At 32.7% G+C, this 27,437-nt stretch overlaps 3 protein-coding genes, 1 long non-coding RNA gene and 2 other non-coding genes across 18 annotated transcripts in view, besides 10 other annotated features; 3 read left to right on the forward strand and 3 right to left on the reverse strand.

The window, feature by feature from the left end:
* Positions 1-359: 359 nt before the first annotated feature.
* lncRNA:CR44440 (long non-coding RNA:CR44440) lies at positions 360-1,660 on the forward strand. Its single transcript, NR_123742.1, has 2 exons — positions 360-1,003; positions 1,073-1,660. It is a non-coding gene; the product is annotated as a long non-coding RNA:CR44440 (long non-coding RNA).
* Positions 1,661-2,171: 511 nt separating this feature from the next.
* Positions 2,172-3,042: a mobile genetic element.
* Positions 3,043-3,295: 253 nt separating this feature from the next.
* Positions 3,296-12,627, reverse strand: ci (cubitus interruptus). 3 transcript variants are annotated; one of them, NM_001258473.1, is made up of 6 exons: positions 11,877-12,627; positions 7,603-7,970; positions 6,900-7,540; positions 6,331-6,843; positions 6,102-6,266; positions 3,296-6,048 (listed from the first exon to the last, which is right to left on the reverse strand). In NM_001258473.1, the coding sequence occupies exons 2-6, from the start codon at positions 7,652-7,654 to the stop codon at positions 3,580-3,582; spliced, it is 3,840 nt and encodes a 1,279-aa protein (NP_001245402.1). In that variant the 5' UTR covers positions 7,655-7,970; positions 11,877-12,627; the 3' UTR covers positions 3,296-3,579. The 3 variants fall into 3 exon arrangements, with proteins under 3 accessions (NP_001245402.1, NP_001245401.1, NP_524617.3); NM_001258472.2 differs by having other exon boundaries at positions 6,102-6,199; positions 11,417-11,917; NM_079878.5 differs by having other exon boundaries at positions 11,417-11,917.
* Positions 8,317-8,535: a mobile genetic element.
* Positions 8,539-9,582: a mobile genetic element.
* Positions 9,584-9,934: a mobile genetic element.
* Positions 10,370-10,980: a mobile genetic element.
* On the forward strand, positions 12,083-18,710 carry asRNA:CR43957 (antisense RNA:CR43957). Of its 2 annotated transcripts, none has more exons than NR_073611.1 (4): positions 12,083-12,135; positions 12,826-12,997; positions 15,562-16,001; positions 18,559-18,710. The 2 variants fall into 2 exon arrangements; NR_073612.1 differs by lacking the exon at positions 18,559-18,710 and adding an exon at positions 16,156-16,560.
* Positions 16,691-16,837: a mobile genetic element.
* Positions 18,168-18,270: a mobile genetic element.
* Positions 18,711-18,743: 33 nt separating the features above from the next.
* Positions 18,744-18,966: a mobile genetic element.
* A 1,074-nt stretch (positions 18,967-20,040) lies between these two features.
* Positions 20,041-20,197: a mobile genetic element.
* Positions 20,198-20,810: 613 nt separating this feature from the next.
* On the reverse strand, positions 20,811-22,793 carry RpS3A (Ribosomal protein S3A). Of its 3 annotated transcripts, NM_001258475.2 has the most exons (4): positions 22,426-22,793; positions 21,691-22,324; positions 21,586-21,635; positions 20,811-21,107 (listed from the first exon to the last, which is right to left on the reverse strand). In NM_001258475.2, the coding sequence occupies exons 1-2, from the start codon at positions 22,764-22,766 to the stop codon at positions 21,859-21,861; spliced, it is 807 nt and encodes a 268-aa protein (NP_001245404.1). In that variant the 5' UTR covers positions 22,767-22,793; the 3' UTR covers positions 20,811-21,107; positions 21,586-21,635; positions 21,691-21,858. The 3 variants fall into 3 exon arrangements, with proteins under 3 accessions (NP_001245404.1, NP_726518.1, NP_524618.1); NM_166714.4 differs by lacking the exons at positions 20,811-21,107; positions 21,586-21,635 and having other exon boundaries at positions 21,783-22,324; positions 22,426-22,577; positions 22,634-22,793; NM_079879.4 differs by lacking the exons at positions 20,811-21,107; positions 21,586-21,635 and having other exon boundaries at positions 21,783-22,324.
* snoRNA:CD-24 lies at positions 21,163-21,231 on the reverse strand. Its single transcript, NR_073613.1, has one exon. It is a non-coding gene; the product is annotated as a snoRNA:CD-24 (small nucleolar RNA).
* Positions 22,794-24,911: 2,118 nt separating the features above from the next.
* The window catches only part of pan (pangolin), a 44,945-nt gene continuing 42,419 nt past the window's right edge, over positions 24,912-27,437 (forward strand). For 4 of the 8 annotated variants that reach the window (NM_001258476.2, NM_001014685.3, NM_166723.3 and 1 more), the window contains exon 1: positions 24,912-25,567. The gene's annotated coding sequence lies outside the window, so the exon portion shown is untranslated. Of the gene's footprint in view, positions 25,568-25,990; positions 26,154-27,437 lie in introns of those variants that run through there. The other 4 variants (NM_079880.6, NM_001258477.2, NM_166718.3 and 1 more) reach the window with 4 other exon arrangements.
* Positions 27,386-27,435: a mobile genetic element.

Below are 27,437 nucleotides of genomic sequence, written 5' to 3' on the forward strand. Positions count from 1 at the left end.
ACAATTTTTGGAAAATTTGTCCAACGAATGGCTATTTTGCTAATCAATTGTCTTATTAATAATTTATTGAATTTCTCTACAACTGTAAATTAAGACCAACCGTCATTAAGACCTGTAAATTATTAACACTTAGTTAAATAAGTATCACTAAATAGATTATATCGGTGGGTTTTAAATTTTGACTGAATTGAAGATTCGATTTTTATATATTCTCAGAGAGATTTCTGATCCTGTCATACGTACATATGTATATACAATTTCATTTATTCTCCGAATATATAAGTTAAATTAGGGAACCACTACAGATATTGAAGTTTTATTTGTGGATTTTTTTCAACACTTAGCATTGGATATTGACCCCTATAAAAATGCTTCATCAATCCATTTGTGTAGTCACTTTGCAAGGGTGTACTTCGGTTAACCGACTATATTTCAAAGCGATAGTTAATGAAACTTATGCTGCTATCACATTATTTACTGTGAAAATTCTTTGTGAACTGAAGAGCAATCGGGAACATCGATCTTGACAACGCCGAATTCGTTTTGGTATAACACAGGATCTTTAGTTTATACTTGGTTGGCATCACATCGAAACTTAGCACGGGAAACCATGGTTAATCGACAATATTTGCGCTGTGCAACATGTACAAGTACATAAATAGAACTGTTTACACATAACAACAATGTATCAAAAATCCGTTAACAGCCGACGTGAACACTCGAAACATAACCAGACCTGCCGCAGAAAATGCTGCGATAAGAGATGCTAAAGAGATAAACCATCTCTTACCAAAAAGTTAGATTAGATTGACCAAAGAGGTTAATGTGTACACTTAAACTGTCTATAATCTTTACAACACATATAATGACAAACATGGATATTTTTCAACTCAATAAGAGAATAATTTATTAGGAATTTGGAATATCAAACGGCACAATGATACGCAGCTCTTACTTACTTACTTTTTATTAATTTTAATTTTCTTTTTACAAAAAAAAAAATGTATGCTTGGAGCAAATTATTAGGAATTATATAAGTATAATATTATTATTATAATAGTGTTATTCCCAGCTAAGAACAAATCGCTTGTCATCGGGAAAACGTTTTTGATTTTATAAATTAGTTTCCACCTTTCCAGTTTTGTTGGTTTGCACTCACAACTCACAATGACGCAAATGATTGCTTATTCTGTATTTTTTTATTCTAGTAGGAAAAAATCTACATTGGCAACGCTGCTGCCGTGAAGCTAAGAATGCAGTATTAAAAAGCGAAACAAAATAATATCAATAAAAAGGTTAATGGTAAACTTAGGAACTTCCAGCTCTTAAACCGCGCAAATATTTTCCTTTATGTGATAATTAAGCAAGGTCATGTAGAATCTATTGATAAATTTCTGATTACAAAAAAATATTTAAATATTCGTTGGTTTTAAAAATTGGAAGCAATTGACCCCAACAAATGCTAAGCACGAGCTCTTGTGACATTGTCTACTCCGAAAAAGGAATGGTAATCTTTTAATTTTTTGATCCTCTTCATTGTAATTAAAAATACGTCTCATTATGTAACACAGTTTTGGATTAAAAATCGAGCACACTACAAAATAAACTTTTAATAAAAAATATAAGACAACATAACATATATAAGTGAAAATAAAATGTAAGAATCATGACGAAAAATGTGTTATTTTTATATTACACATAATTATATTTATTTATTATAGTACAATGACCAATATATTTACTAAAGGCAGCCATTATGAAGAATGCAAGGGGCAACATACATACATCAAAATTAAATCGAAAGAAGTTTATTTAAAAACTAAACAACACTCTGACCAAAAACCAATTATAATTAAAAAATCAATTAAAATATTAGCTAAGTGTGTGCTTTTTAAATACAAAATGAAACGTCTACTTGAGTTTTTAAACCTTTTATTCTTTTTCTAAATTCCTTAAAAAATATTTCAAAAAATGAAATTAAAATTTAAAATATTCAGGGGTTTCTTAAGGTAATTGAAACAGATCGAACTGCTATAAAATTGTAATTTAAAATACATATATTTTATTAATCCATAATCCGAAATTTCGACCTCTTACTCCTACTGTCTAAGTAAGAGATATCTGTTAGTCGAGGAAATAAGCTATAGCGTTCTGTCTTTGTAGGTTTCGGTCAAAGACACTGGAATAACAAGACGCGTAACGGCCATACATTGGTTTCAAAATTGCGCTCTGTTGTCCCCTCGCTTACGCTGAGAGCATAAGAAATCTAAAAATAGAATTTGCTTGCTTGTGTGAGTAAAAACAATAGATATATGTATGTGTGTGTAGTTGTGCTAGAAGACGATTTTCGGGCCGAAATCAATTTTGTTTAAAGAAACAAGAAATGGATATTCGCCATTTTTGTATCGTATATGATGAAATAAAATAATAATTAAAAATTCACGCCGTGACTATTATAATTTTAAAGTTTTTTTATATTCGTTTGCTAAAATCGCCTCTTGAATTAGCTACCGTTTACATATTTATATTTATGTTAATAATTAATTATATGTAATATATGTAATAATCGGTACCCACGGGACAACACGGGGAGGCCATTGCAATTGTAATTCACATGTCGCAAGCAGAATACTCTAATGGCCTATATTCTAATATAAAGTCATTTTTAAAATTTATTTTGTGATACTATGTACATAGATTCGGCAACTACTACTTTCAAGCTATATTTAAATAATAATAACATTAAGGCAATGCAAATCAAGAATTTTTTACATGGTGCCAATTGATCAAACATAATATAGATTGAAAGATTAAGAACTTCTAAGATGAAGGGCAATACAATGCATGAGCATACGTGTGCACACATAAAGTTTTCGGCTGCCACTGTATGCGTAGAAAAGAGCTGTTTGTTGTAGAGCTATCCGCTCTCTCGCTTTTGAACAAAAATTCGTTAGAGCCTGGAGCCACATCTAGAGCCTCACCGAAAAAATCGTGCGCAAAAAAATCTTATGACGTTACGCATCTCGTTATTGTAGTGTCTTTTTTTCGGTAAGGGATTGGAATGCTTTTAGAATTTGAAATAACAAATATGTATGCCCCCTTACCGAATATATAAAACATTATTTTATAATTTTAATTATGCCATATAAATATAAGCCCACGAGTATGCAACGCCTTTTTTGTTAGTGGCGTCATAATTAATATTATTGTAATACCGGCTTACGCCGGTATTAAGGCTTATTAGGGCTTACGCCGGTATTAAGGGGAAAATAAATTAAAATAAATAAAAATAATTATTTAGTAAGAGCATAATCATTGCATTTTAATGTTTAAAATAGCTCGGAAGACATTATATTGTTACATGTATTTAGAATATTTAAAATAAAATTCTCGTTTTTGTAAAATAATAAATGAACTTGATTAAAGGACATTTGTAAAAAATATTACAGTGTTGAATCAGGATTTTAATTTAATTTTGTTTTGTAATTGGTATATTGCCTATAAAGTAAATACAATCTAAATAGAATAAAATAGTTTATTATGACTGATTTCTTGTCAGTGTTAGCTAGATAACATTTTTTACTGCATCATTTGAAGGTATCTATTTTCCTCGAGTAAGGAAGTAAGGGATGTAGTCATATCGTTGATCACCATATTTGTCCCATGATATGGATGTGTAGAGCTGCTAACATCGGGAAACAATGTATTGTTTACCGGCATTCCCGGGAGGCTTTGTATTTGATTGGTAGATGTGTTGTTCGTCTCCATCCAGTTTTGACAACTTTGTACATATTCCAGAGTACGCTGATATGTATCTAAATGCATAACCGAAGTATTACTCGCTTGGGTGTCACAAACTATTTTTTGTGGTTCAGGGGGAAATAATTTGGATGTTGTTATTGGTTGCATATTTACGGTAGAAAACTGACCATCATTATTCAAATTAGTGGAAGGTGACATTTGAGATTGACTTATAATGCCGCATTGGATTTCATTATCATGATCTCCGTGTACTTTAAATATATTTTCTGTTTCGTTTCGTGGATATATTGAATCTACATTAAGTTCTGGCAAGCTAGTCATCGATGAGTCTATGATTTGATTATAATTTGATTTTTCTGTTTGCCGTTGATGAGCTGACGGTAATGCTGATTGCTGCTTGGAGCCAATGTCAGTGTTCATATATTTTTGAGACTGGTGATGGAAGCTTTCGCATTTGGCATGCCCATGTTCATTTGGTACAGCTAGGGTACTTAATTCTCTTTGACTGAATGAACCCCCGACCGCCGTCATAGCAAATTTGTCTTGTACTGTAAACTTTGTTGTATTTGGTTGTATATCAACGTTAGAAGGCGGTGTTAAAATTTGTTTATTGGTGTAATATATATTTGATTGTTCTCGGTAGTGGTTTGAAGCTATAGTTTCGGATACATTTGACCCCACAGGTACAGCTTGATGTTCTTTTTCCAAATGATTTGTGTCGTCTTTTACCAAGTTTAAGTACTGAAGCATTTCATCGGGAAGTATAAGTTCTTCAACTTCGTCCAAATTTATTCTTTCATTTGGATGTTGGTCACTAGTCATTGCCATGTCAGCCTTAATTGAAACAGTGAACAGATCCTTTCTTAAATTGTCCTTATTAATTGACGATGCTATATTATTAGTCTTTCCGACATTAATATCAAAGCTATGCGGTGTTGTACTGAACCGAGAAATATTTGTTAATGGATCTAAGTTTATGTTTGGCACTGGATCAGTTTGACGTCGTGCATTACTCGCTATTGCTTTATCAAATTCGTTTTCTCCGACTGGTTTGTTGTTTTTTATGTGTAAAGAATGCATATAACTAGGAACAGAAAATCGCCCGCTAGTGAAATTGTGATATTCTGAATCTTTCCGCTGTAAGCGCTTTAAGTTTGTTGCAATTAAGTGGGACGATGGAGGTGGGGGTAGACTGCTATTGTAAATTCCAACACCCTGAACCCCGATATTAGGTTTATTAATACATGCATTTAAGCTTTTGTTCGATTCCTTATTTAATACGGGTAGTCCTGATGTGGAAGTAAATGAATTGCAGTTAGCACCATTTGACATTTGGCTAGAGCGCCGTGAGCACCCTGGTGAAATGGGATCATAAAAGGATGCAGTCGAGTTACACGAGGGGTTCGGTCGCATGGTAGGTATAGAAGACACCTGGGATGATTGACTGCTACGACGACTTTGCATGCTACCGTAATAAGTGCTTGCAGTGGAATTTTGACTATCGCGACGAAACTGTCCTTGTATCGATCCGGAAACAGTTCCTTGCTTATTCGATACTGTATTACGAAAACTTGTTTGGTTTTGTAAAGGGTCTTCCGTATATCCTCCTATGGTCGTGTTTGGGAGCTTAGGAATTTTAATTTCAGCATCAGTACCTGGCTCCATTTTCAGTTCTGTAATACGCTGATTAAGTTCGCTAATTCCAAAGGTACGATTGCTTTCTGGAATGTTGCAAAGCATAATCGTACTTGAATTTATACCTTTAGTTTGAAGACGACCTCTAAACCGTTGCCTAGCCAAAACAGAACCTCCAATAGTCGAGGCGGATGCATTTCCGTTACCAATATTTACCATAGCACGTAACACAATTGGTAGGTCTGCCACGTCCACGTCATCGTCACAATTCCAGCCATCATCCAAATTAAGATTTTCAGCAAGATCATCAGGTGAATATGTTAACAAACTGTCAGATGCTCGAACTCCATTTACTAAGTGATGGTTTGATGAGCTTATATCTGATTCAGATTTAATGCTAGGACTAGACGTGCCTAACATTTTTCCCAAATGTGAGTCTTCACTGCAAGGGCTTGAGTCGATATTGTGCTCTTGAAGATTATGCCGACTGTTGTTTTGTTGTAACCGAGAGTTTGCGTCATTTAGAGGCAACCCCTTATGTTTTTTATTTGCATAAAATTCAGCTCCATGGACTGTTTTTACATGTTTTCTCAAAGAGCTCGGGTCGGTGTAACGTTTTGTGCATCCAGGTGCTTTACAAATGTACGGTTTCTAAAAATAGCTATAAATGAAAAATATTACTTTTATATAGATGAAAGACTTACCTCATTACTGTGTGTTCGATTTTGATGCTTTGCGCGATCACTAGCATTACTAAAGGCTTTGCTACATCCCGGATACTCGCAAGTGTATGGTTTTTCTCCTGTGTGTGACCGTAAATGAGTTTTCAGGTTTTCCAAACGTGAATATGCCTTAAAGCAGCCTTCAAACTAATTTACACATGATTTAAAATGGAATTCATATAAATTGTTTTATATAATTTATTAATCTTACCGTGCATTTGTGTGGCTTTTCACCGGTATGACGCCGCATATGCACAACAAGCATATACTGCGCTTTAAATGGTTTTTCACCGCGTGTACAATCTTCCCATCGACAGACAAAAGCTTTCTTGTTTGTTTGAATATGATCATTATTTATATGTTTAACAAGTTCATCTTGCGTAATGAACTCAATGCGACAGCTACGCCAATGACAATTTGTTTCAATGAAATCTCCGGGTTCATCCTTGATATCCGTAGTATCAGCATTAGCACAATCATATTCATTTGACGGAATCGAAATTGATCCGCAATTAATATACTCATCCAAGCGGCTGTTTACTTTAACGTCACCAGGAATGCCTGTAATATTGTTTACCACGTTGTTGTAACAACGGTCAGACAACTGTGAAGACGCACTGTCGGCTTCTACTTGTGCTACGCCGCCAGATGTCGATGAAGGCTGCTCGGGGACAACATCTTTAAAGGGTCCCTTTTTCTCTCTTGCATCATCTAAGTTCTTCAACTAGATAAACGATATAATATAATCATTTTTAATATTTTAAATTAATTAACAATTACCGAGAATGCTGCCGCTGGGACCTGGCTTACATCCTTTGTAACAGTTGGGGATGTTGTTATCTGGATATGTGAATCGCTTAGATTAGGATGTACGTCATTCACTCTCAAAGAAGCAGAGGTTGGCATATGCCCTATAGAAAATCCAGATGCAGCAACTTGTTGTGGTGTCATCGGATTTAACAGACCTGCACTTGCACGCAATAAATGAGCTTGTATCTGTTGCAGACGGGTTGAATGAACATGAGACATGGGATTAAGGGCGGTAGCAGAAATATGACCGTAAGAACCACTAGCCGCGCTGCTTCCTCGAGAACCGTTCATAATTGTGGCTAAAGAGTTTGGCGAAAATCGAATCATTGAATTAATATCAAATGAATCGGAATAAGGCGATGACGAAAGTGCTCGTTTGCGGCTTATGCTGGCACGTATACTTCCTCCTGGTGGTCGAGGGCTACCCAACCGCCTGTTTCCATCAACACTGAAGTGAAAATCAGTACTTGCGAGAGATCCGGCTGCTGCTGCTGCCACAGCAGCATTATGCAGTTCACCCAAAGAGCTCAAACCTCGGCTGCCCAAAAAATCAGCTGATCCCAAACCAAGTCCGGCAAGATGGAATGCTGATGCACAATTGACATAGGGATCTAACAAACAAAAATCCATACTTTTTAAGGTTACTTTTTTACAAATACAAGAAGTTAAATACCGTGAAAAGATGAAGCTGAATTAGTTCGTTGAAGAGAATACAACTGTTCCATGTATCCGGGAATTCTATAGGCCGGGTGAAAGTCATGTGGCTGTCCAGTAACATTTATATTGTGAACATGTTGAGGCTGATGATTGTGCTGGTGGCCAGCATTTCCAAGAAGGGTGTTTTCATTGCATATTTGTGGTTGTATTGAAGTTTTAATTGAATCTGATGTTCCACCCGTTGGAATAATTGATGGCACTGTTACCGAGCTTGAAACGTCAGTTGGGTGATGTTGGTTTATGCATGGTGATCCTGGTAAAACAGTAGCCGCTGCAGCGACGGCAGCTGCTCTCCTGGACGCTAAAAACTGCAATTCAGAATACCTATAGGAAATAAAATAAATTTTTTGTTAAATTTTGTTTATCATCTATAAGTGCGTAAGTACTATAAATCGTCTATCATCACCCAAAAATCTCGTATTTGGGTTTACATTTTTGTAATCATCATTTTTACTTAGGGAGAAAGAAACGTTTGACTTTTTAGAGTATATATTCTTGAACAGTCGATCTAGCCATGATCGTAAGTCCGTCCAAGAGCCAAGGAACTCTTGTATATATATATATATGCCAGAAGTTCAGATGAATCATGATTCATGATTCTAGTGACGCCTACACTGCTAAGTTTGTTTCCGGACGCTCCTACACCCAAAGCCCAAAAACAGCACAAAACAAGAGAGAATGATGTAGATGAGCTCCCCGACTATCAGATACCCGTTGTTAATACCAGTGTGAATGTGAATTTAATCATTTTTCTGAGATATCGATAGATATTAAGGAATATAATGACAAAAAATTTAAAAATTGTTTAAAAGTGTAGGCGTGACGGGTTTGGCGGCTTTAGGGCGTTGCACTGGTCATGTAAAAAATTTGTTTGGCAATCGACAGAAATTCTACGACCAAAATTGCTCTCTTTCCGCTCGCTCACGCTGAGAGCGTAAGAAATCTAAAAATAGAATTTGCTTGCTTGTGTGAGTAAAAACAAGAGACGAGAACGCGTATATGTGTGCGTGTTGTGCTAGAAGACTATTTTCGGGCCGAAATCAATTCTGATCGAAAAAACGAATTTACATTGTACATATTAGGGTAGTTTTTGCCAATTTCCTAGAAATATGATGAAATTAAATAATTTTTTTAAAATTCGCGCTTAATTAAAGCTTTTAAAATTTGTTTGTTAAAATCGCCGATCGAATTAGCTACCGTTTACACATATATATTTATGTTTAATTCTAATTTGTCTCTCATCTGACAATTTTTTAAAAGCGAAATATTTTTTTTTGAAACACTTTTAATGTTAAATGACTTAATAAATATAGTAAATAATTAAAGGAAGTACAATAGAAATTATTATAACTACTGGAATTTCATAAATTCCATAAGAATATGATAACTGTTTATTGCAAAAGTCTAGAATTATTCTAGTGTCTTTGCTTTGGTCATATCTTGAGGCACGAAGTGCGGACACAAGCACTCAACAATCATTGCCTAATTAATTTTTACACGCCGCAAGACGAATACTCTAATGACAAATATTCTAAATATATAAAGTCATTTTTAAATTTATTTTTGTGATAATATGTACATAGATTTGGCTCTTTCTAATCTATTTTCATATAATAATAACGTTAAGGCAATGCAAAACAAGAATTTTTCACATGGTGCCAATTGATCAAAAATAATATAGATTTAAAGTCAAAGAACTTCTAAGGTGAAGGGCATATTTTGTCAAATTTACAATGCATGAGCATACGTGTGCACACATACAGTTGTCTGCTATCACTTTATGCGATGAAAAGAGCTGTTCGCTGTAGCACTCTCTGCTCTCTCGCTCTCTAACAAAAATTCGAGAGAGCCTGGAGCCACCTCTAGAGCCACGGCGAAAAAATCGTGTGCCAAAAAATTGTATGGCGTTACGCATCTTGTTATTCTAGTGTCTTTGGTAGAAGGTTCAGATTAAGCATACCCATCCATACAAACCGATGTTTCCACGCCTACTTTAACGAACACAAACCGACCAAACTGCCAAGCCCACACTTTTGCAAAATGTTTTGATTTTATTTAATTTGATGTCAATGTTTATGGTAAGCCAAAAACACTTCGGCCCCTCCTAACAATTACAAAACACCCAAAATGCTAACGCCCATACTTCAGTAATTTTTTTTATTTTTCTCATTTTTTTCCCCAATATCTATCGATATGCCAGAAAAATTATGAAATTTTGGACTCTCCATTTCACTAGCTGAGTAACGGGTTTGTGATATTCGGGAAAATTGACTATAACAGTCTCTCTTGTTTTTCATGAAGTCTTGCAAATTTCTATCGATTCGCTAAAAAGTTTTTGTATCGCTCTAACGCCCTCAAACCGGCAAGCATAAGCAAAGACATTAGATACATGATTATAAGAAACCCCGCTATTATAATCCGATTCATTTGATATATAAAAAAATTCTTGATTATTAATCTCAGACATACAGATTCAAGTAACTTCTCGATCAACCAACAATAAAGTTAGAGTCTAATTTTTTTAAGTATTTTAATGTATTTACTATTTATTATTATATAATTTTTATGTAAACGCCAACATAATTTTCTTTTGGCTAGCTTCGATGTTAACATAGCAATATCTTTGAATGCAGCGTTTTAAATTCAAAATTAGATTACGACTTCTATCGATATTTAAAAATTATTTTTTCCACGCTCGCTCTTAACCGCAGAAACGGGCACGTCCGCAATTTCAAAAAGAGAGAATGCTATAGTCGAGTTTCCCGACTATCAGATACCCGTTACTCAGCTAGTGTGAATGCGAAATTGCACAATTTTTCTGGGATATCGATAGATAAAAGATAAAATGAGAAAAAAAATTAAAATATGTTGTCGGCAAATCGATATAAACTTAAATTTATAATAAATAATAAACTAATAAATTTATGAAAAAAATTCCCAACAATTTTTTACAAATGTGGGTGTCGGAGTTTTGGGCGGTTTTAGGGCGTTGGCAAAAAGTTTTTTTTTAGAAATCGATAGAAATGTAAAAGACTAATCAGAATGTGAAAAGAACAACACATTTTTCAAAAGTGTGGGCGTGATAGTTTTGCGCTGTTTGTGGACGTTAGAGTGGGCATGGCTACTTGCGTCTTTGTCTCTGTATGCTGAATCTAAACCTTCTAGCTTTTATAGTTCCTGAGATCTCGACGTTCATACGGACAGACGGATATGGCAAGATCGACTCGGCTATTGATCCTGATCAAGAATATACATGTATGTATATACTATATATGGTCTAAGACGCTTCCTTCTGCCTGTTACATTCATTTCAACGAATCTAGTAACGGGTATAAAAATGTTTATTATTTATTGATTAATCATAAAAATTATAATAATAGTAATTATAATAATAATAAACATTTTTATACCCGTTAATCGTTATTATTATTATTCTTTTTTATTGTTACCATAGTTATTATAATTATTAAAATTATTATTATTATTTTTATTATTATTATTATTGTTATTATAATAATAATAACAATAATTATATAATATATATATAATTATATGTAATTATATATAATTATTATAATAATAATAACAATAATTATTGTTATTTTTTATTTTTTTAATTATTTAATTATTATTATTTAATTGTTATTATTTAACTTACACATTTCTAAACATTTCATGGACTGTAATCTTAAAATTCCTCGTTTTAAACAAAAATGTAGATATTTTTCTATTGTAAGGCTTACTTCTCGAATATGCAAATAAAAACTTACGCAAGAGGAAAATATGTAGGTAACGCGTAGGCGTCCATTTCATTAAAGTTAGTCCACAACAAGAATGACGTCGTTTTATAAATTCAATTATCCTTTTAAATAATATTAACCGTCGGCGTAAACATTTTCAAAAGATTGGTATTTCAAATAACGGCACGCATAAATTTCCACTTTTGATCGGCAACTTAAACAATTTTAAGGAAACTCTTTGATTAAAAAGTTGGTTTTAAATTTTAATATTTAATATTCATATCACTTAAATATTATAATGGTGTGAGCTTATGCGCTCGGCTTCCTAAGTAATGAAGGGTATCGCCAAATCTCACACGTATATTCATAAGATTATCAGTCCCGAAGTAATATATTTATCACTAAATATTAAGTAGCGAACAATGAAAATCAGTTTTGTAAGACAAGTCAATATTTTTTGAATGCTGCGTCTTATTCCTATGTTTCTTACGAGTGGACTGAGCGACATTAACACTAGCTGTTGCAATGCTTCGTTAGTTTAGATGGAGCAGTTCGGATCTCCTCTCACACATGCCATTGTCCAAACACAGATACTTGTACAGATTCTACATAGATACGTGTAGGTTCACAAACATAAATACAATACAGTAACAAGTGCATTGGTGATTTAAATGTCTGTGTGTACCTACGGATCACGAACAGTCGGCGAAGGCGGGCAGATCGAAGATGGCCACACAATACATATACTCGTACGTGAGTTAAGATACTTTTCGATGCCAGTGCTGTTAATATAGATATTTTTACGCTAGTAGTTTGTGTCTCTCAGTGGGTAATTTTTGTCCTCGGCGATACAATATTATTTTTAAGCAAAAAACGCAAAAGTTATTGGCAACGCCTATCTCTATATACATATACACACATACATATATATATATATATAGATTAATCTTACAGTAGCTTGTACACCCGATTCAATCTTGATTTTGGCTATCTCGTTGATATTTGTACCCATTATACCCAGTATATCCAGTATATTAAAATACAAACATGTATTTGTAGTCGTATTTATCTATTATAGCCTTGCCCTTGCGAATAGCATTCTTGATGAAAACATACATAACTGTTTTCTATCCTATCAAGACTGGTTTGGTGTAATATTTGCGACACAGTATTTTTGCACTCAGTGTACTTAATGCATCGAATTTTTACCCCTATCTTATGGGTATATTGGGTATACTAGTTTCATTAAATAGTATATGATGTTAATAAGGTAGTAGACTCGGTAATCTAACAATCCAACAATTAAAATGTTTCCAACCCCTTGGGTATGTGGTTATAGCAATGTTGATGCTTAAATAAATGTTACTTCTGGCAGCGCTTAAATACTTGTTTATAAATTTTGAAAATTAATATTTCGATTGCAACACTTCGCCCCTTAGTTCTGTATTGGTCAATTCAACAACACTGTCTTGAACCAAATTGGATTTATAATTTCCGACACGATATTACGTACGGGCATAACTAGATTGATTCGGCTAGGGTCAATCAATTTCTTTTATCTGATATACGGCTTTAACCTAGACGACATTTTGCGGTCTAAAGACGATCTAGGTGAGTATAACGACAATGTTTTAAACAAAGCAATATAACAAAGTTTATAAATTCATGTCAATCAATGTTCTACTTTAATGATGGAAACGCGTCTATTTCCGAACTGCATTAGTAATTTTGGCTGTGTTTATTGAAAAAGGTATTTAATAGTAAAGACACACTACTTAAAGAAAAATACAATTTCGGAGACTTGTTTGTTCATAACGCGTGTAATTAAAAAAAAAAGCGACTTGAACTATTAAATATAATTGTGCCTAGTACAAGATAGCTTTGGCAAGCCACAGTTTTGATAAAGCTACATAATTAGTCGTCAAATTTAGTAAAATTTATCGAATAAAGTGGAGAGCATAATTATTTTCATTATGCCATTAATATTCAGTGAATATGGCTGTCCAAGAATATTCATATGTACTTTTTGGTGGCATCTGTCTTTTAACCCCGTCTTTAAAGGTGATTTTAACTAGTTAAGTTTTATATTAATGGGTAGGTGATGAAGTTATACTGATAATTTTTGGTGTTTTTGAAGAAATAAACTGATAATATATTTAATCTCAAAAAGAGGTATTTTGCAAACCTCCAAGGGTTTTGTAATTTGTGATCGTTCGAAGTGGGTATGACTTTTTTTTGGTACATCACTTTTAAAAGTCACTTTTAAAAGGGTGTGACAGTCTTCGGCAGTTTGTGGCCGTTATATACTTTGCATCGTATGTATATATGTACATATATTTTATACCGAACAAATATTTGTTATGACAAAATTTTTTGTATAAATACCATAGTATATTTTATATTATGTTACTATACTTTAATGCCTTCTCGCCCGTGTACTCGTAGTGGTTATAATATAAAATAAAAGATTCAAAAAGTTTGTATACCCAGTTTATTTCAATAATAATAAGGAACATTAAGAAAGCCACATCCTTTCTTTAAAAAAAAATTCTGTTTTTAATTTAAGTATGTAAAAAAAATGTTATTTAGAACATTATTACAATATAGGTATGTACATATGCTCTTCGAATGCCTTTGAACGGTTTTATATACATATGTATATTTACATATGTAAATAAAAATAAAAATCTTTCGAAACGTTTTAAGCAAAGAACTATAAAGCTATGTACATATGTAAGAGATTAGAAAAGAAATTGCAGCTCACATTATATTATGCAGCTCAATTAATATTAACTCATGCTACGATTTACAGGGCTTATATTTACATACATAAATACTTTTTGATACGTCCATTGACGAACACGTACATATACATTTATTTGTATTATTTGTATTATATGTATTTATTTGTATTTATATGTTCATATTCATATATATGTTCATTCATTCATATATTTATGTCTATACGAAGAAATTTATTTATTAAAGTTATGCTTAACGCCGTTGTACCTGTATCTGCAAAAATTTATATTTTACAACCACCGTTGACTAGTCTTGGCAATGAATTTCCTAACTATAAAACAACTCTGTACATACATACATATGTAGATGTGTATGGTGTATCCTTGTCCGGCATTAAAACAAGAAAAATAACATTTTTCCTGCAAGTGCACAGCAGGATTGAATCTGGTATCGTCAGATTCTTTTGATACCCATGCGTTTGTATGTATATTGTATGCATCTATATACATACATACTTGTGTGTGTATGTGCCAGGCCTTTTGTAATTTAACGTCTTACTCAAAACTCTATGAAGAAGCGGACACATGCTGTGCTTCTACAGCTTACACATACAAACAAATCTGTATGTTTGCTTAACGTACATTTGTGTGATTTTCCAGACCCTTTATGAATGTATGTATATGTGTGTATAAATATCCGCACAAGATAATCGTATTTGCAGGTACGTCTGTACGCTTCTTTAAGCGTGTATATGCACCCATACATAAATATACATAGATATATAGGTATGTATGTATGTTTGGTGGTCCCATTCCTTTTTATAAAAAACGTTTTGTCGATTCTTGGAAACTACAAAACCAGAAATTTTGTTATACATATGAACATAAATACATACATATCTCTAAGTATTATCATAAAAATAAATACATACACATATGCTCAATTACATACATATGTACGTACATTTTCGCATCCAAACTTATATATATAAATGTATATATGTAAATTGTAAATAATTTCAAACAACTTTGCACATCTTCATAATTTGCAAAAAATAACGGATTGTGCGTAGGTCCGTAATGAAACATATGTATTCATATCTATTTAGTATTATTAGTATTATTTAGTGTATTGAAGCATGTACATATGTTTTCCACAATTAAATAAGTATTATAAGACATGTACATACATATGTGGTTTTAAAAAATTCTTTGAGTTGTCTTCATAAATATACATATGTAGATATATGTATATATTTATCTATATAATTTATAACAATTTATATAATTTTTAAATGTATATATATAATTTATTAACAAATCAATAATCACATCGTCTAAATAATAAATTCAGTGTTAAAGCAGTAATATAAAAATGGTTCAAAATAATTTTTAATATTTAATATTTTTTCTACTTTTTGCTTGCCATTACAGCACTTTAGTTATGCGGTGTACCCAATGACTTTATTATCCTCTCTTCTTTGGTTCAGTACAAATTTTAAAGGCTTAATTAGTCACCGGTTCGAAGCCGAAAAGGGTGGAGAACGTTCGGCTTAAGCGATATGCTCGCACACTTGTGTATACGTATATGTATACACACATTTATATCATATATCTACGTATACTGTATATACATTCAAGCCGTTAACGTATAATGTCTTCTTGAATCCAGTTTCTTTTTCGATTAAGACGGAGCAAGCTGCAGATTGAAGCATCATCATTAGCAAGAAACTGAGCTGAGAAGACCTTTGAAATAATGTTGTCAGACGAAGACAAAAATACATACAAATATGTATGTATGTATACATAGGAAGGAAGCAGACAAAAAAAGAGGCAATAACAAAACAAAGGGAATGCTTTTTGGACCTTTATAAGTACGAATGAACAATAAATGTACATACATATGTATGTAGATATTGTATAAATTAGCTATCATTATACTATGTACATATGTTATGAAATATAACAATTAAAAGTATTTTTACACTTGTAACAAATGTTTCTAATATAGACATTATTTTTTTCCAGTATGGTACACATGTGTATGTACATAAAAGCCTTACTGAGGTTAGCCTTTAAACTGGATATTGCATACATTCATATGCACAAATGCATATATGTACATATGTACGTACATTGTATGTATAATTCCACAAGCGTCAATATACATATGTACATGTTATACTCGTATAAGCATTTAGAAAAAAGATTCCCAAGAGACTAAACACACATGCATATGCGTCTGTAAATTAGGGCGGACTTCAGCTTTATCAAAGTCCTGCAATAACACCTCTTTTTAAATTAATTTGTAATAAGAAGCCATAACAACCTTACATGTGCATACAATTCAGAGCACTACCTTTATTACCCGTCATTTGTTATTTTCTGAGGAAAGTAAAGAAATTACAATTGGATTACTTTTTCCTGTGGTCTTAGACATGTTACATTTTCGTTTCTGAATAAAGTTCTAAATTTTGTATTTCGTATAAGGAATTTAATAATTATTTTTAATGAAGTCATTTTTTGAAAGTATCTAACAGATCTAAAAGGATTTGTTTTGTACCGTTTTAAGTATATATGTATATATATTAAGTATATGTATTCTGAATCAGGATAAGAAGTAGAGTCAATGTAGCAAGATCCGTTGTCCGTATGGGCGTTGAGGTCTTGAAAACTATAAGAACGAAAAGTTTGAGGTTCCACATATAAATTCTAGGGACGCAGAATAACTGTTACCTCCATATGTTTGAATACGTTATTATCTTATTATTTTTCCTACCAATTTCTGAAAATATGCAAACAAAATGATAAAACGCTAAACGGGTTTCTAACAGTCAAGATAGTCAGTTTCTTTCTTGTTTGTTAATAATTTTGCTAGAACTTTTCACTAGAAAAATAGCGGTGACTTTATTGTGGACTAAACACATGCTTTGGGGTTCCTACCGTGCGGACCATAGAGAAACTAAATAAAAAGTTTTCCCTCCAAGCGGCATTCGGAACAAGTTAGGTTTAGCTGCAGAGGACATCCCACTATTATTTGAAGCAGCAGGGAAGCTTCGGCATCGCTTGTTTAAATGACACAAGATGCCAGTTTCCTTAACTTGAAGACCCATTCAAATGTGTTTTATTGTGGTGGTTAGGAAGTGGTTAAGAAACGCGGTTAACAAAGTTTAACAAGAGATTGTTATTTTTAAGAATAAAAACCAAAATCAACTGCAGTTTGTAAAAAGCTGATTATTTTATTTTATATATTTAGCTAAATCCAAAACCAACTGAAACTGCATCTTGTTTTTTGTTTATTGCTTGTAATTGTTAATGTATCGTGTCGGCAATCCACTCAAATATTTCTCTTGCCAATTTCTAATGATACTTTAAATCGTGTCTACGATTCACTCCAAATTAAAGCAACACATGCTAAATTCAGTAAGCATAAAAATATTTTTCTCGCCAATTTCTAATGCTTCTTTAACAGAATCTCAGCCTCACAGTCACACTGAGTATAGGGCTTCTTTTTAATAAAAGAAGCCTTTTCCTTTTTTTTTCCTTTTTTCAAACCTTTCAATTTTTTTGAATAAAATACAATACAAACAAAAAATACGTATAAGATCACCTAAGTATCAGCTAAGAAACGAATAATTCAAAACTAAAGAACATAGATGTGTCCAATTTCAAATCACTTATGAAATTTATTTATTATTTATTATAATTATATTTATAAGAACGTCATATTTGATTTTTTTACGTACGTAGATGCATACAGAAGGTTCAAATGTAAATCTTTTTATACATATGTACATTGTTTGGCTATAGTTTTTCTCAAATTTTTTATTGAAATTATCTCAAATATTCTTTAGTTTTATGTCCTTAAAATGTTTTTTTTTGAAAGAACACAAGTTAGTCAAATCATCTATAACATATGCTACCATTTACATCTACCATATAGATATGTATGTATGTACATATATATTTATTTTCAGTCGTCAACAATGAAATTTATTATATGTACATATTACCCATTGAGTAAAAAAAATAGGAGTTAGCGTTTCCGGCCTTATAATGTATACATACATATATTCCTGAACAGGATCACTGGCCGAGTTGATCTGGCCATGTCCATCTGTCCGTATCGCCGTACTCGTCCGTACTCGAGACTTATAACATCTAAAAAACTGATACTTAGGCATGCAGTGCAGAGCTTTGTTTCCAGCTGTTTACTGTTTGGAACATTTTTTTTGCTAATTTTCTTGGTTACTTCAATCGGTATTTCAAATATTTTTCTGTCACACCCATACTGTAACTCCCAATTTCTATCAATTAAAATTAAAATTAATTTGATAAATTGAATTCATTGCCTTCATCAAAATATTTAATTGTTCTACGGACGTTTTCTACTGACATAATTTAAAATGGAGTTTTTATTTTTTTATTCAGCGAGCCCCACAGACACAGCTGTATCGTCTCGATTCGCAAGATGTGATCCAGAAAGGAGAAAATATATAAATATTAGTAAGATCTTAGTAGATCTTAGTGTGTGATAAGTTCGAATTGATTGCTGTAAGAGCCCCAGAGTAAGCGAATAAGCTCACATATATTTATATATATTGATTTGTGCTTATTAGTCTACTGGAATAAAAAAATGTGTGAATCCCAATTTGGGCGCCGTTAGGCAATCAGAAAGAAGTTTTTTTTGAACCATATAACGTTTTTTTAAATGTACGTATTGTGGACTCCACGCAAGTTATCCATACTCAAGAATCGGACGAACTAGTGAAACGAATAAGCTTTTGGTCATGTAAGGATCGATTAAATTCCTTGGACCACGTTGTTATAAGCCAAGTATCAGTTGTCGTCATATTTATCGCATGATACTGTAGTTTTAAAAATTAATTTTTTATCGGTTTAAAAACGATTGAAATTTATAAGAAGTATCGATAGGTGTGTAGGCCAATACCGATTTTATTACAACCTTTCCGCACTAAACTAAAATACATATCGAAGAAAATGTAAAATAGGAAGACTGTGTTAAAACCATTTTTTTTAAAATAAGCAAAAAATTTACCGATGAGAAAATATCATTAAATAAAATCTATTTGGCGAACACACTATATTTGTAAATTTAAGAATTCTTAAGAATTCTGACCATGTATACAGCTACGTTTTTGCTGATATTGCAAACGAGACATCCTTCTGGCAATGGGTGCACAGGGGGTTGATGCAATTTGTTTTATATTCTAGTCTATGATTTTATTATATTTATTTATTTATTATTAAATTTAAAAATATTTATCGTATTCTTATATTTATATATACATTCTTTGAACACATCGTAAGGTGAGGTAATAGATCGATACGAAATGATCTGGCAAAAGCTATAGACGCAGGAAGAATTCATAACAATTTCTCAGTGTTAATTTTAATATTTGTGCACCAATTGCATGAAAACATGCTATTAAGTAGTTGAACAAATCTAAATGAAAAGTTAATATGGGATGCAGTTTGCTGTTTATAGATTTTTATTAAAGTAAAAAAGAAAAACAATCCATAAATTGTTAAGTCAAAATTTATAGGATAGCGCCACCTACGATAATTAAAGTTTTTTTGATTCATTTCGAAAAAAATTAGATGATTAACACTTAAATATTAAAATTAGAATATTTTTAAAGGAAATTAATAATGAGTTGATCAGCCTTTGTTTTCAAGGACTTCACACATTCGTCAGGGAAGTGAATCATATATTTTTTGTAGGTAATCCAAACTAATCGTGGACCAACCGAGTTTTATACCGGTGATCCATTCTCTTGAGATGCATATTGTATACATACCACTGTCGTATACCTTCCCAGCCAACCATCCCCACACGTTTTCTATTTTATTAAGGTCCTGGAAGTATGGTGGCCATTCCTCTTTACGCAAATCATGATAGTAATGACTATAGTGGTTTGGTTCCTGCAGATTAATTTCTTCTAGTCCGAAAATACAACATAATGCCACTCCTTAGACCAGGCCATATGAGCTCGAGCAAAACTAAGGTGTGCTTTTTTTGCCACTTATTAAGAGGTGTTTTTTTTTTAAGTTTTTCGTGTTTTAAATGTTTATCTTTCTTAATCACCCTTTGAATCAACTATCAATTTTTCCGGAGGAGTCGTGGGAATTGCTAGGCGTTTGACGTATGGACCCTCGATCTGCCGCGTTAAAGACACTGTCATTGCCACCTTTATGGTTTTTCCTATAATTTTGCGATGTCTGCCTTTTTTCTGCAATAATGAAAGGACACTCCGCATTCATAGAAAGCTATGATTTCGGATCTTTCCTACAAGGATTACATTGTTCCTCTTCCCAATTATTTCGCAAAATTTTCAATTAAACAGCATAAAAAATTGTGCTGTCCTACCATTCAAATTATGGAAGATATTCAAAATTGCATTTGGGGGCGGTAATCTGATGATGCAATATACGTGTCCAATTTTTGTCGAAAGTTAAACAAAGCAGAATTAAAAAGATAACGGTTCTTCTCAGGACGTCTTTTGTAATCCGCAATGATAGAGGGAAAACAAAGCAGCATAAACGGAAACAATTATTTACCAACTAAATTTTCTATCAAAGCAGTTGAATCAACCAGTATAAGCTTTAGAGGCTCTTACAGATTAAGTCCAATTGCACATATTTTCATAGGCTAAAACAACATTTACCCGTTACTTAGCTAGTTAATTTTATAGTCAAATAAAATCGTGTATCATGCCTATGTGAATGTCATATTCAAAATAAAGTTACATATGTAAGTAAACCATATATTTTTAAATTTTTTTTGATTTTTCATTTCATTTGGATTAATCGGACAACCAAGCTTATTTTAAAATTTCCTTGTATATATCGTAGTCGTCTTCACGCCATCTCCAGTAGTATTGGAAATGGAATCCACCAAAGTGTTTGACATGCTTACATAGTTGGGGTATATATTGATTTTTATTCAATCGACATACCTGCGAAAAAGCAAAGTTTTATAAGTAAAATTCTTTTATTTAAAAATTATATTTAAACAAATGAATTTCAGCACTTTAGCTTTCATCATAAATGACAGAGACGAAAAATAACAACATCATATTAAATAATAAAAGTGCAATAATATATGCAACAATTTCCTTCTTATAAATCTTATAAAGTTCTTTAAAACAAATATGTTTGTAAAATACATCTAGTTACAGCTACGTCAAGATGACTTATATGTAGCCTGTAATATAAATATACTTTTGTAAAAAAGTTAAAGGGATTAATGTTTTAAAGAAAATATAAAAAAATTTGTTCAAATTTTCGAAAAAAAAAAGCTAAAAATGTTTTTTTTTTTAATAGGAAAGCAATCTAAATAATTTAAGTTTAAAGACAAAGAAATTATAAGAAATTGGCTTCTGTATTGCACGTTTTAATTCTCATTGGAATTTATAAATTAAATGCTTTACATACCTGTGAATTTCGGCTTCTTTGTATACACCTCGATCGTTACGAAACGTAGCCTATATAATATACAAGTAAGTGGAGGCTTAGCATAAAAATGTTAGATTTACATACCACATTCAGGATGGACGGCTGGAACAAACATATGCCTAAAAGACGAAAGACTTCCCAAAGGCCCACAAACTAATATAACAAGCCAAGAAAATAGTTTATGCAATTTGTAGAGAAATGTATTTTATGTTTGAATGCAATACATAAAAAAATATGCATTTCATATTTAATTTAAACAGCTTCCTGTACTGGGGGCTCATAACCTTCAGGGCGGTCGATTACGGCTCCCTCGGATGAAACAACGGCTTCCACGGATTTGCCACCGCCATCGCCATGCAATTCCAGAAGCTTTGAGACATCGAAGCGCGGTTTCTTCAATACCTTTACTTTACGAATGTAAACATCATGTAATGGATATATGCGCTGACAGCTTTTTTCGATATCTTTCGCAATCGAGTCCAAGGCCAGCTTGTTAACAAGCTGCTTTAGATCGGCACCACTAACTTCATTAGTAATAATGTCGGTCATGCGAGCACGAATCTTTCGGACTTGCGATTGCTGAGCATAACATGTTTTGCGCTGAGACTGCTGATCCTTGGCAGTAAATCCGATACAAAACACTCGCAAGAGGTACCCATCTACAGTCTTTGCTTCGACAATAGCTTCAATTAGTGTTTGCCACTTTTTAACCATCGACCTAAACAATATTGAAATGTTAGTAAGCATTTACATTTATACATGCAAGTGCACATTTACAAATATAAAGTCGAGACTTGTGCATTATAGACGTTTACTAACCTGTACTTGTCCGTAGTCAAGTCCATTCCGTGAAAGTTACAGAGCACATTACGGTCTTGAACATCTTCTGCAATAAGACGGAACTTGCGAAAAGAACGTTCTGGATCAATATCCTTTTGCAAGTCTGCTAAAGACACTTCGAAAACGCGACCCTTCAAATAATCCGATGCTATTCTTTGACCCTGGGTGCGGTTTACAAGTGTTTTACCGATTTGACGGGTTTGAAACATATTCGGAGCTTTGACATCGTACCAGTCCTTGCGAGAAAACGGGTCCACCACCTTCTTCTTACCGCCCTTCTTACCACCCTTGGAAAGACCTTTATTTTTGCCGACTGCCATGTTCAACTAATAAACCGGAAAAGGTCGAATCACGTTGACGACGTATGTGGAAAAAAGGAAACCAGTGTTGGTAAAGGCCACGAGTGTCATTTTATAATTTGAGACCTGTATGCAGTAATATGTCCGTGTTATATCGCTTTCTCATTGTGCTGCGTTCCGAAAATTTTTTGGAGCACTGTGTACACGATTACTTTTTAGTGAGCCAAAGGATATATCTACAACTTGTATTATGGGAAGTACAAACTACGAAATCCTTGTAAAATATACCTTAAAGGAACAGTTACGCTTGTAGTTTAATAAAATATAAACAGAAAACAGTAAAGAGTAAATGTCGTGACCAACAAATTTGTAACTGTAATACATAACAAAAAATAGAAGAGCATCAGCCGTTCTAAGCTGTTTTTTGCTCTAGCTATTATTTCTATATTATAGTTTTAGTTAATTTCTAATATGGGGTTTAATTATTATATTTGACGCCTAATCTTGATAAAAATTAAATTTCATTAAAACAATTCTATGTTTTGTTAGTTTTTTAATTGTTACCATTTCTGTCACTCGTAATAGAAGCGGAAACAATATGTATTTTGGTCACGTTTATTGACCATCGCCACAAATGCAGCCGGCGTTGGTTCACTTCTCACGACTAATTTTCATCATAGACGGTAAAAATATATAAGAAAAATATAAACGCAGTGAATAAATGTTTTGGGTAAATTCATATTTGCATTTTATTATTTTTAATCTTCCATTCCAATTTTTTTGTAAGCAAAGAACGTCTCATTATCCTGAAATTATTCGATACGAGCCAAGAATTATAAAAAAAAATCATTTTGTAAAATGTCTTAATTTTGTTTTATTTTACTATTTTTGACTTTTTTTTTTAGTATAAAGCAAAATAAATAAAAAAAAAAATAAATTTTAAAAATTAAGTGAACAAAATTAAGCATTTAAATGATTTTGTATAAAGCTAATATATCTATGCTGTTGCTCGAGACCGGCTAAGCCATAGGGTCTTTCCAAAATACGTAGAACTACAGCTTCATTACAGAAGTTATGGGCGTACGAAATTGATCTCTTTTTTTTATTATGCGTGTTCTCCAAACATCCAAATATTTTTAACAAACTGAATCTGCATGCCTAATTTGATTCCATTATATCTCGGCGTCGAGATCATCCCGCCTTGCGGTCAGTTTTTTTAATTGGGTCCAAGGCAAATTTTAAAAGTGTGCGTATCATATGATATCGTTTACCATTATCAATAACATCACAGTTAAATTGGAACAGGCCCAAGTGTTTTTAAATACATTTTTATAATTAAAATGAAGAAAGATTGATAAATGTTTTTAATTTTTGTATTGGGGCACACCATACAATATAACTTCATGAATTTTAGGAGGATGCTAGGCAACTGCTAGTTCAGAAACGGTCTCGCATTTCGATTTCGATTATTTTAAAAATGACGTGGATCGGTGAAATACGCTTGGCAATGCTGGTCAAATGGTCAAATGCTGGCCCGTTTAATGGGAAATACACCTATACATATCATGAGTTGCCACCTGGCAACTCCCACATCACGGGAGGTGCCTTCCGATTTTTGCACATTTTGAAACTTACCATCCTGATATTTGTACATATCGGGAGCTGCCATACGATTTATGCACATATGAAGAACTACCATCCTGAATTCTACATACACCGAGAGGTGAATTTTCGAAGTATCATTCTGAAATCTGCACGTATCAAGAGCAGCCATCTTGAGATGTAATTTGTACAATGTTAATCGACAACCAAACTTTAAAATTAGGATGGCAATGCCCGACAAGTTCAGTGATTAGCGAAATACGATATCTTTAAATTGTAGCGTATGGGTGAAAACTGCATGAGTTTATCATGTACATAATCCATTCTAAAAACTAAGCATGACCCCAAACCGCTATTAGGAGTTTAAATGAATATATCGACCTTTAGCTTAAGCGAACCAAAATAATAAAAAATCTTATTATTGTGTTTTAACATCTAACAAACATTGAAAAGTTAAAAATGAAAATTCTTGTTATAATTTTTTTTGATTATTTAATGCTAATCGAGCCATTCGATATAAGCAAAATATCGAGAATTGTCGCGGCAGAACATCGATGCACGCCTGCTTATCGACAGTTGCCATCGTCGTTATTCCAGCACTAATTTAAAAAAAATTCGATCAACGCAGACGTGGTACGGCGTTTTAAATCTGATAACATTTTGAACCGGGAATTATTTTAGAGTACCATTCTTTGTTTTGTGCCTGTTTCAGTATAAATTAATTATGCGCCTGATTTAAAGTACAAAATGTGTAAATATATCACCTTACCGTCGCGGGTGCACCCAATTGTGCTTTGATGAATAAATATACATATATGCAACATATATAACTTCCTGTGTTAGTATAAGTGTATGTCAGCCAAAAACAAATATATATATGAGTGTTTATCGGCATTCGTGTGCTGGCAGAGCAGCGATCAAAGCTGCGTTCGGTACTCGTTGACTGGCCCAAGAATGAATTCTCGTGCAAGTGTGTTGATAAAAAGTATACGTATGTATGTATGACATACAAAAATATTGTGTCTGATTAATTAATGCGTGTATGCCTTTAACTGTGAAACCTTTTTCAATTAGTATTTTTCTCACATGTAAGTGTGCTTAATAACAGAAAAGTTTGCTGCAAATTTGTGGCTTTGTGGATAGCTTTTCAGTAAACTAACGTATAAAGGATTCAAATTTTACTGCTCTAATCTCTCGGATTGTTTAATCAAATCATCACTGTAAGTGTCCCTGCTTAAGTTCAATATAATAACATCCACAGTCATCGGTCAAGTTATACAATAAAGTCAAACGTGCGCACTTTTTCGCTCTTCAGGGAACATTTTAATTTCAGATCCGATTTTCTGTTTTAATAACTTAAATATAAAGTTAACACCACATTGTCGTGTTCATATATGTAGATACTCATCAGATAGATATATGTATACGTGTAACTATGCATGTATATGTAAACACGGCATTGGATCCTCTGCTTCGAATGCAGAGAGCCGACAGTACTCACACACACCCTGATGTTTGTTTATTTATTTGCTGAAAATACAGTTTTCTGTATTCTGTTTTACGCATATATTTTTGTTTAGACTCTGTCGTTTTCGTCTCTACCTGTTGATACACCACAATCTTGTTTCTAAATAGAAACTCGTTGTGTCATTAGTCTTGAGCCGATGCGTATTCTGCTTTGTTTTTGCTATTGCCGCTGTCGGCGTCGACAAAGTTGTTACCTTAAACTAGTATGTAGTTAGCTATTTGCCTCAGCGCGTTCTGCCTACCTATCCGTTTAGTTCAAATCTCCGACGGCCCAGTCAGGTAATGAATAAATCGCCGTGCCTCCAAAGCCGAAATGTGACAAATCGCTATGTATGTATATTTTACATACGCTTTTCCATTTTGCTAATCATTTAGTTCCGAGAAAAGTGAGTAAGAATTTGTCCTTGCAGGTCGATACAACTTTTATTTTAAATAAAATGCAAGGGCAAGGTTATTTTTTTTTATTTATTTTTTTTTTGTGAAATGAAGATTTCTAGTAACTACAGCCCTTTTTTTGTGGAAAGGTGTGAAGATGGAGAACACACATAAAAAGCATTTTTAAACCGCATGCATTGTTGTGTAAATTGCAAGACCTTAAAGAAATTAACAAAATAATATTATGATAACACCTACATTTTTTATGTGTATAGTTATTAGTTACTTATTAAAATTGTTGCACTACGCTTTTAAAGACACGAAAATTCCTATTCTAATACAACTTTTTCATTTAAAATAATCCGTCATATCCGAGCAATATTTCATCAGAATAAAAGTGTTGTTAAGATTGGACTTTAGAAATTGAGTAAAAAAATGTATATTTTACTTAAACGACTTCTTCATTTTCGGAGAGGTTATAATATATACAAGTTCAAAAAATATAGACCTCACCTCATTAATTATTACTGTGCACGTAATAATATCCACAAATTAATACAATAATATAATATCCACAAATGTTAAAACGATGAACAAGATAGACCTCGCTATTACTGGCGTGACTACTTTAGAATAAAAAATATAAATGTTCTGTGAATCGGTTCCCTATTTCCAAATCCAACTCAACCTCTAAATCGTTTTTAAACGACTTTTTGGAACCTATCAATATAATTATTGTACGGCTGTGTTATATTATTATATATCCTGCCTGACTGTCCGCATAAAGTTGATCATGCAGTTTCTGGAATCTCTCTATGTTTCCACGCCCACTCTAACGCCAAAACAACACTAACACTTTTAAAAATGCTTTTTTTTATATATATCTTATATTTATATATATATATATTCTATCATCATTGGGAAAAAGAAACTATCACTTCTAAAAGTATTTGTAAACTAAACTACTACTTAAACTATTTTTAGAACTTATCGAAAATAATGATAAGTTAAATAATTTAAGCTTGGTTACGCCAAATTTGTTACATATTTGTTTTCCATATTAGTTATTCATACTCACAAAAGGTTGCCAAATTTTGAAAAGTTTTTTATTCCACTTATAAATAAATAAATACCAAGCGTTCTTACTAGCTAAGTAATGGATATCTGAAAGTCGTGGAAATCGACTTC

Source organism: Drosophila melanogaster, chromosome 4 (genome assembly GCF_000001215.4).
Source record: "Drosophila melanogaster chromosome 4".
In the NCBI taxonomy this organism is placed as follows: Eukaryota; Metazoa; Arthropoda; class Insecta; order Diptera; family Drosophilidae; genus Drosophila; species Drosophila melanogaster.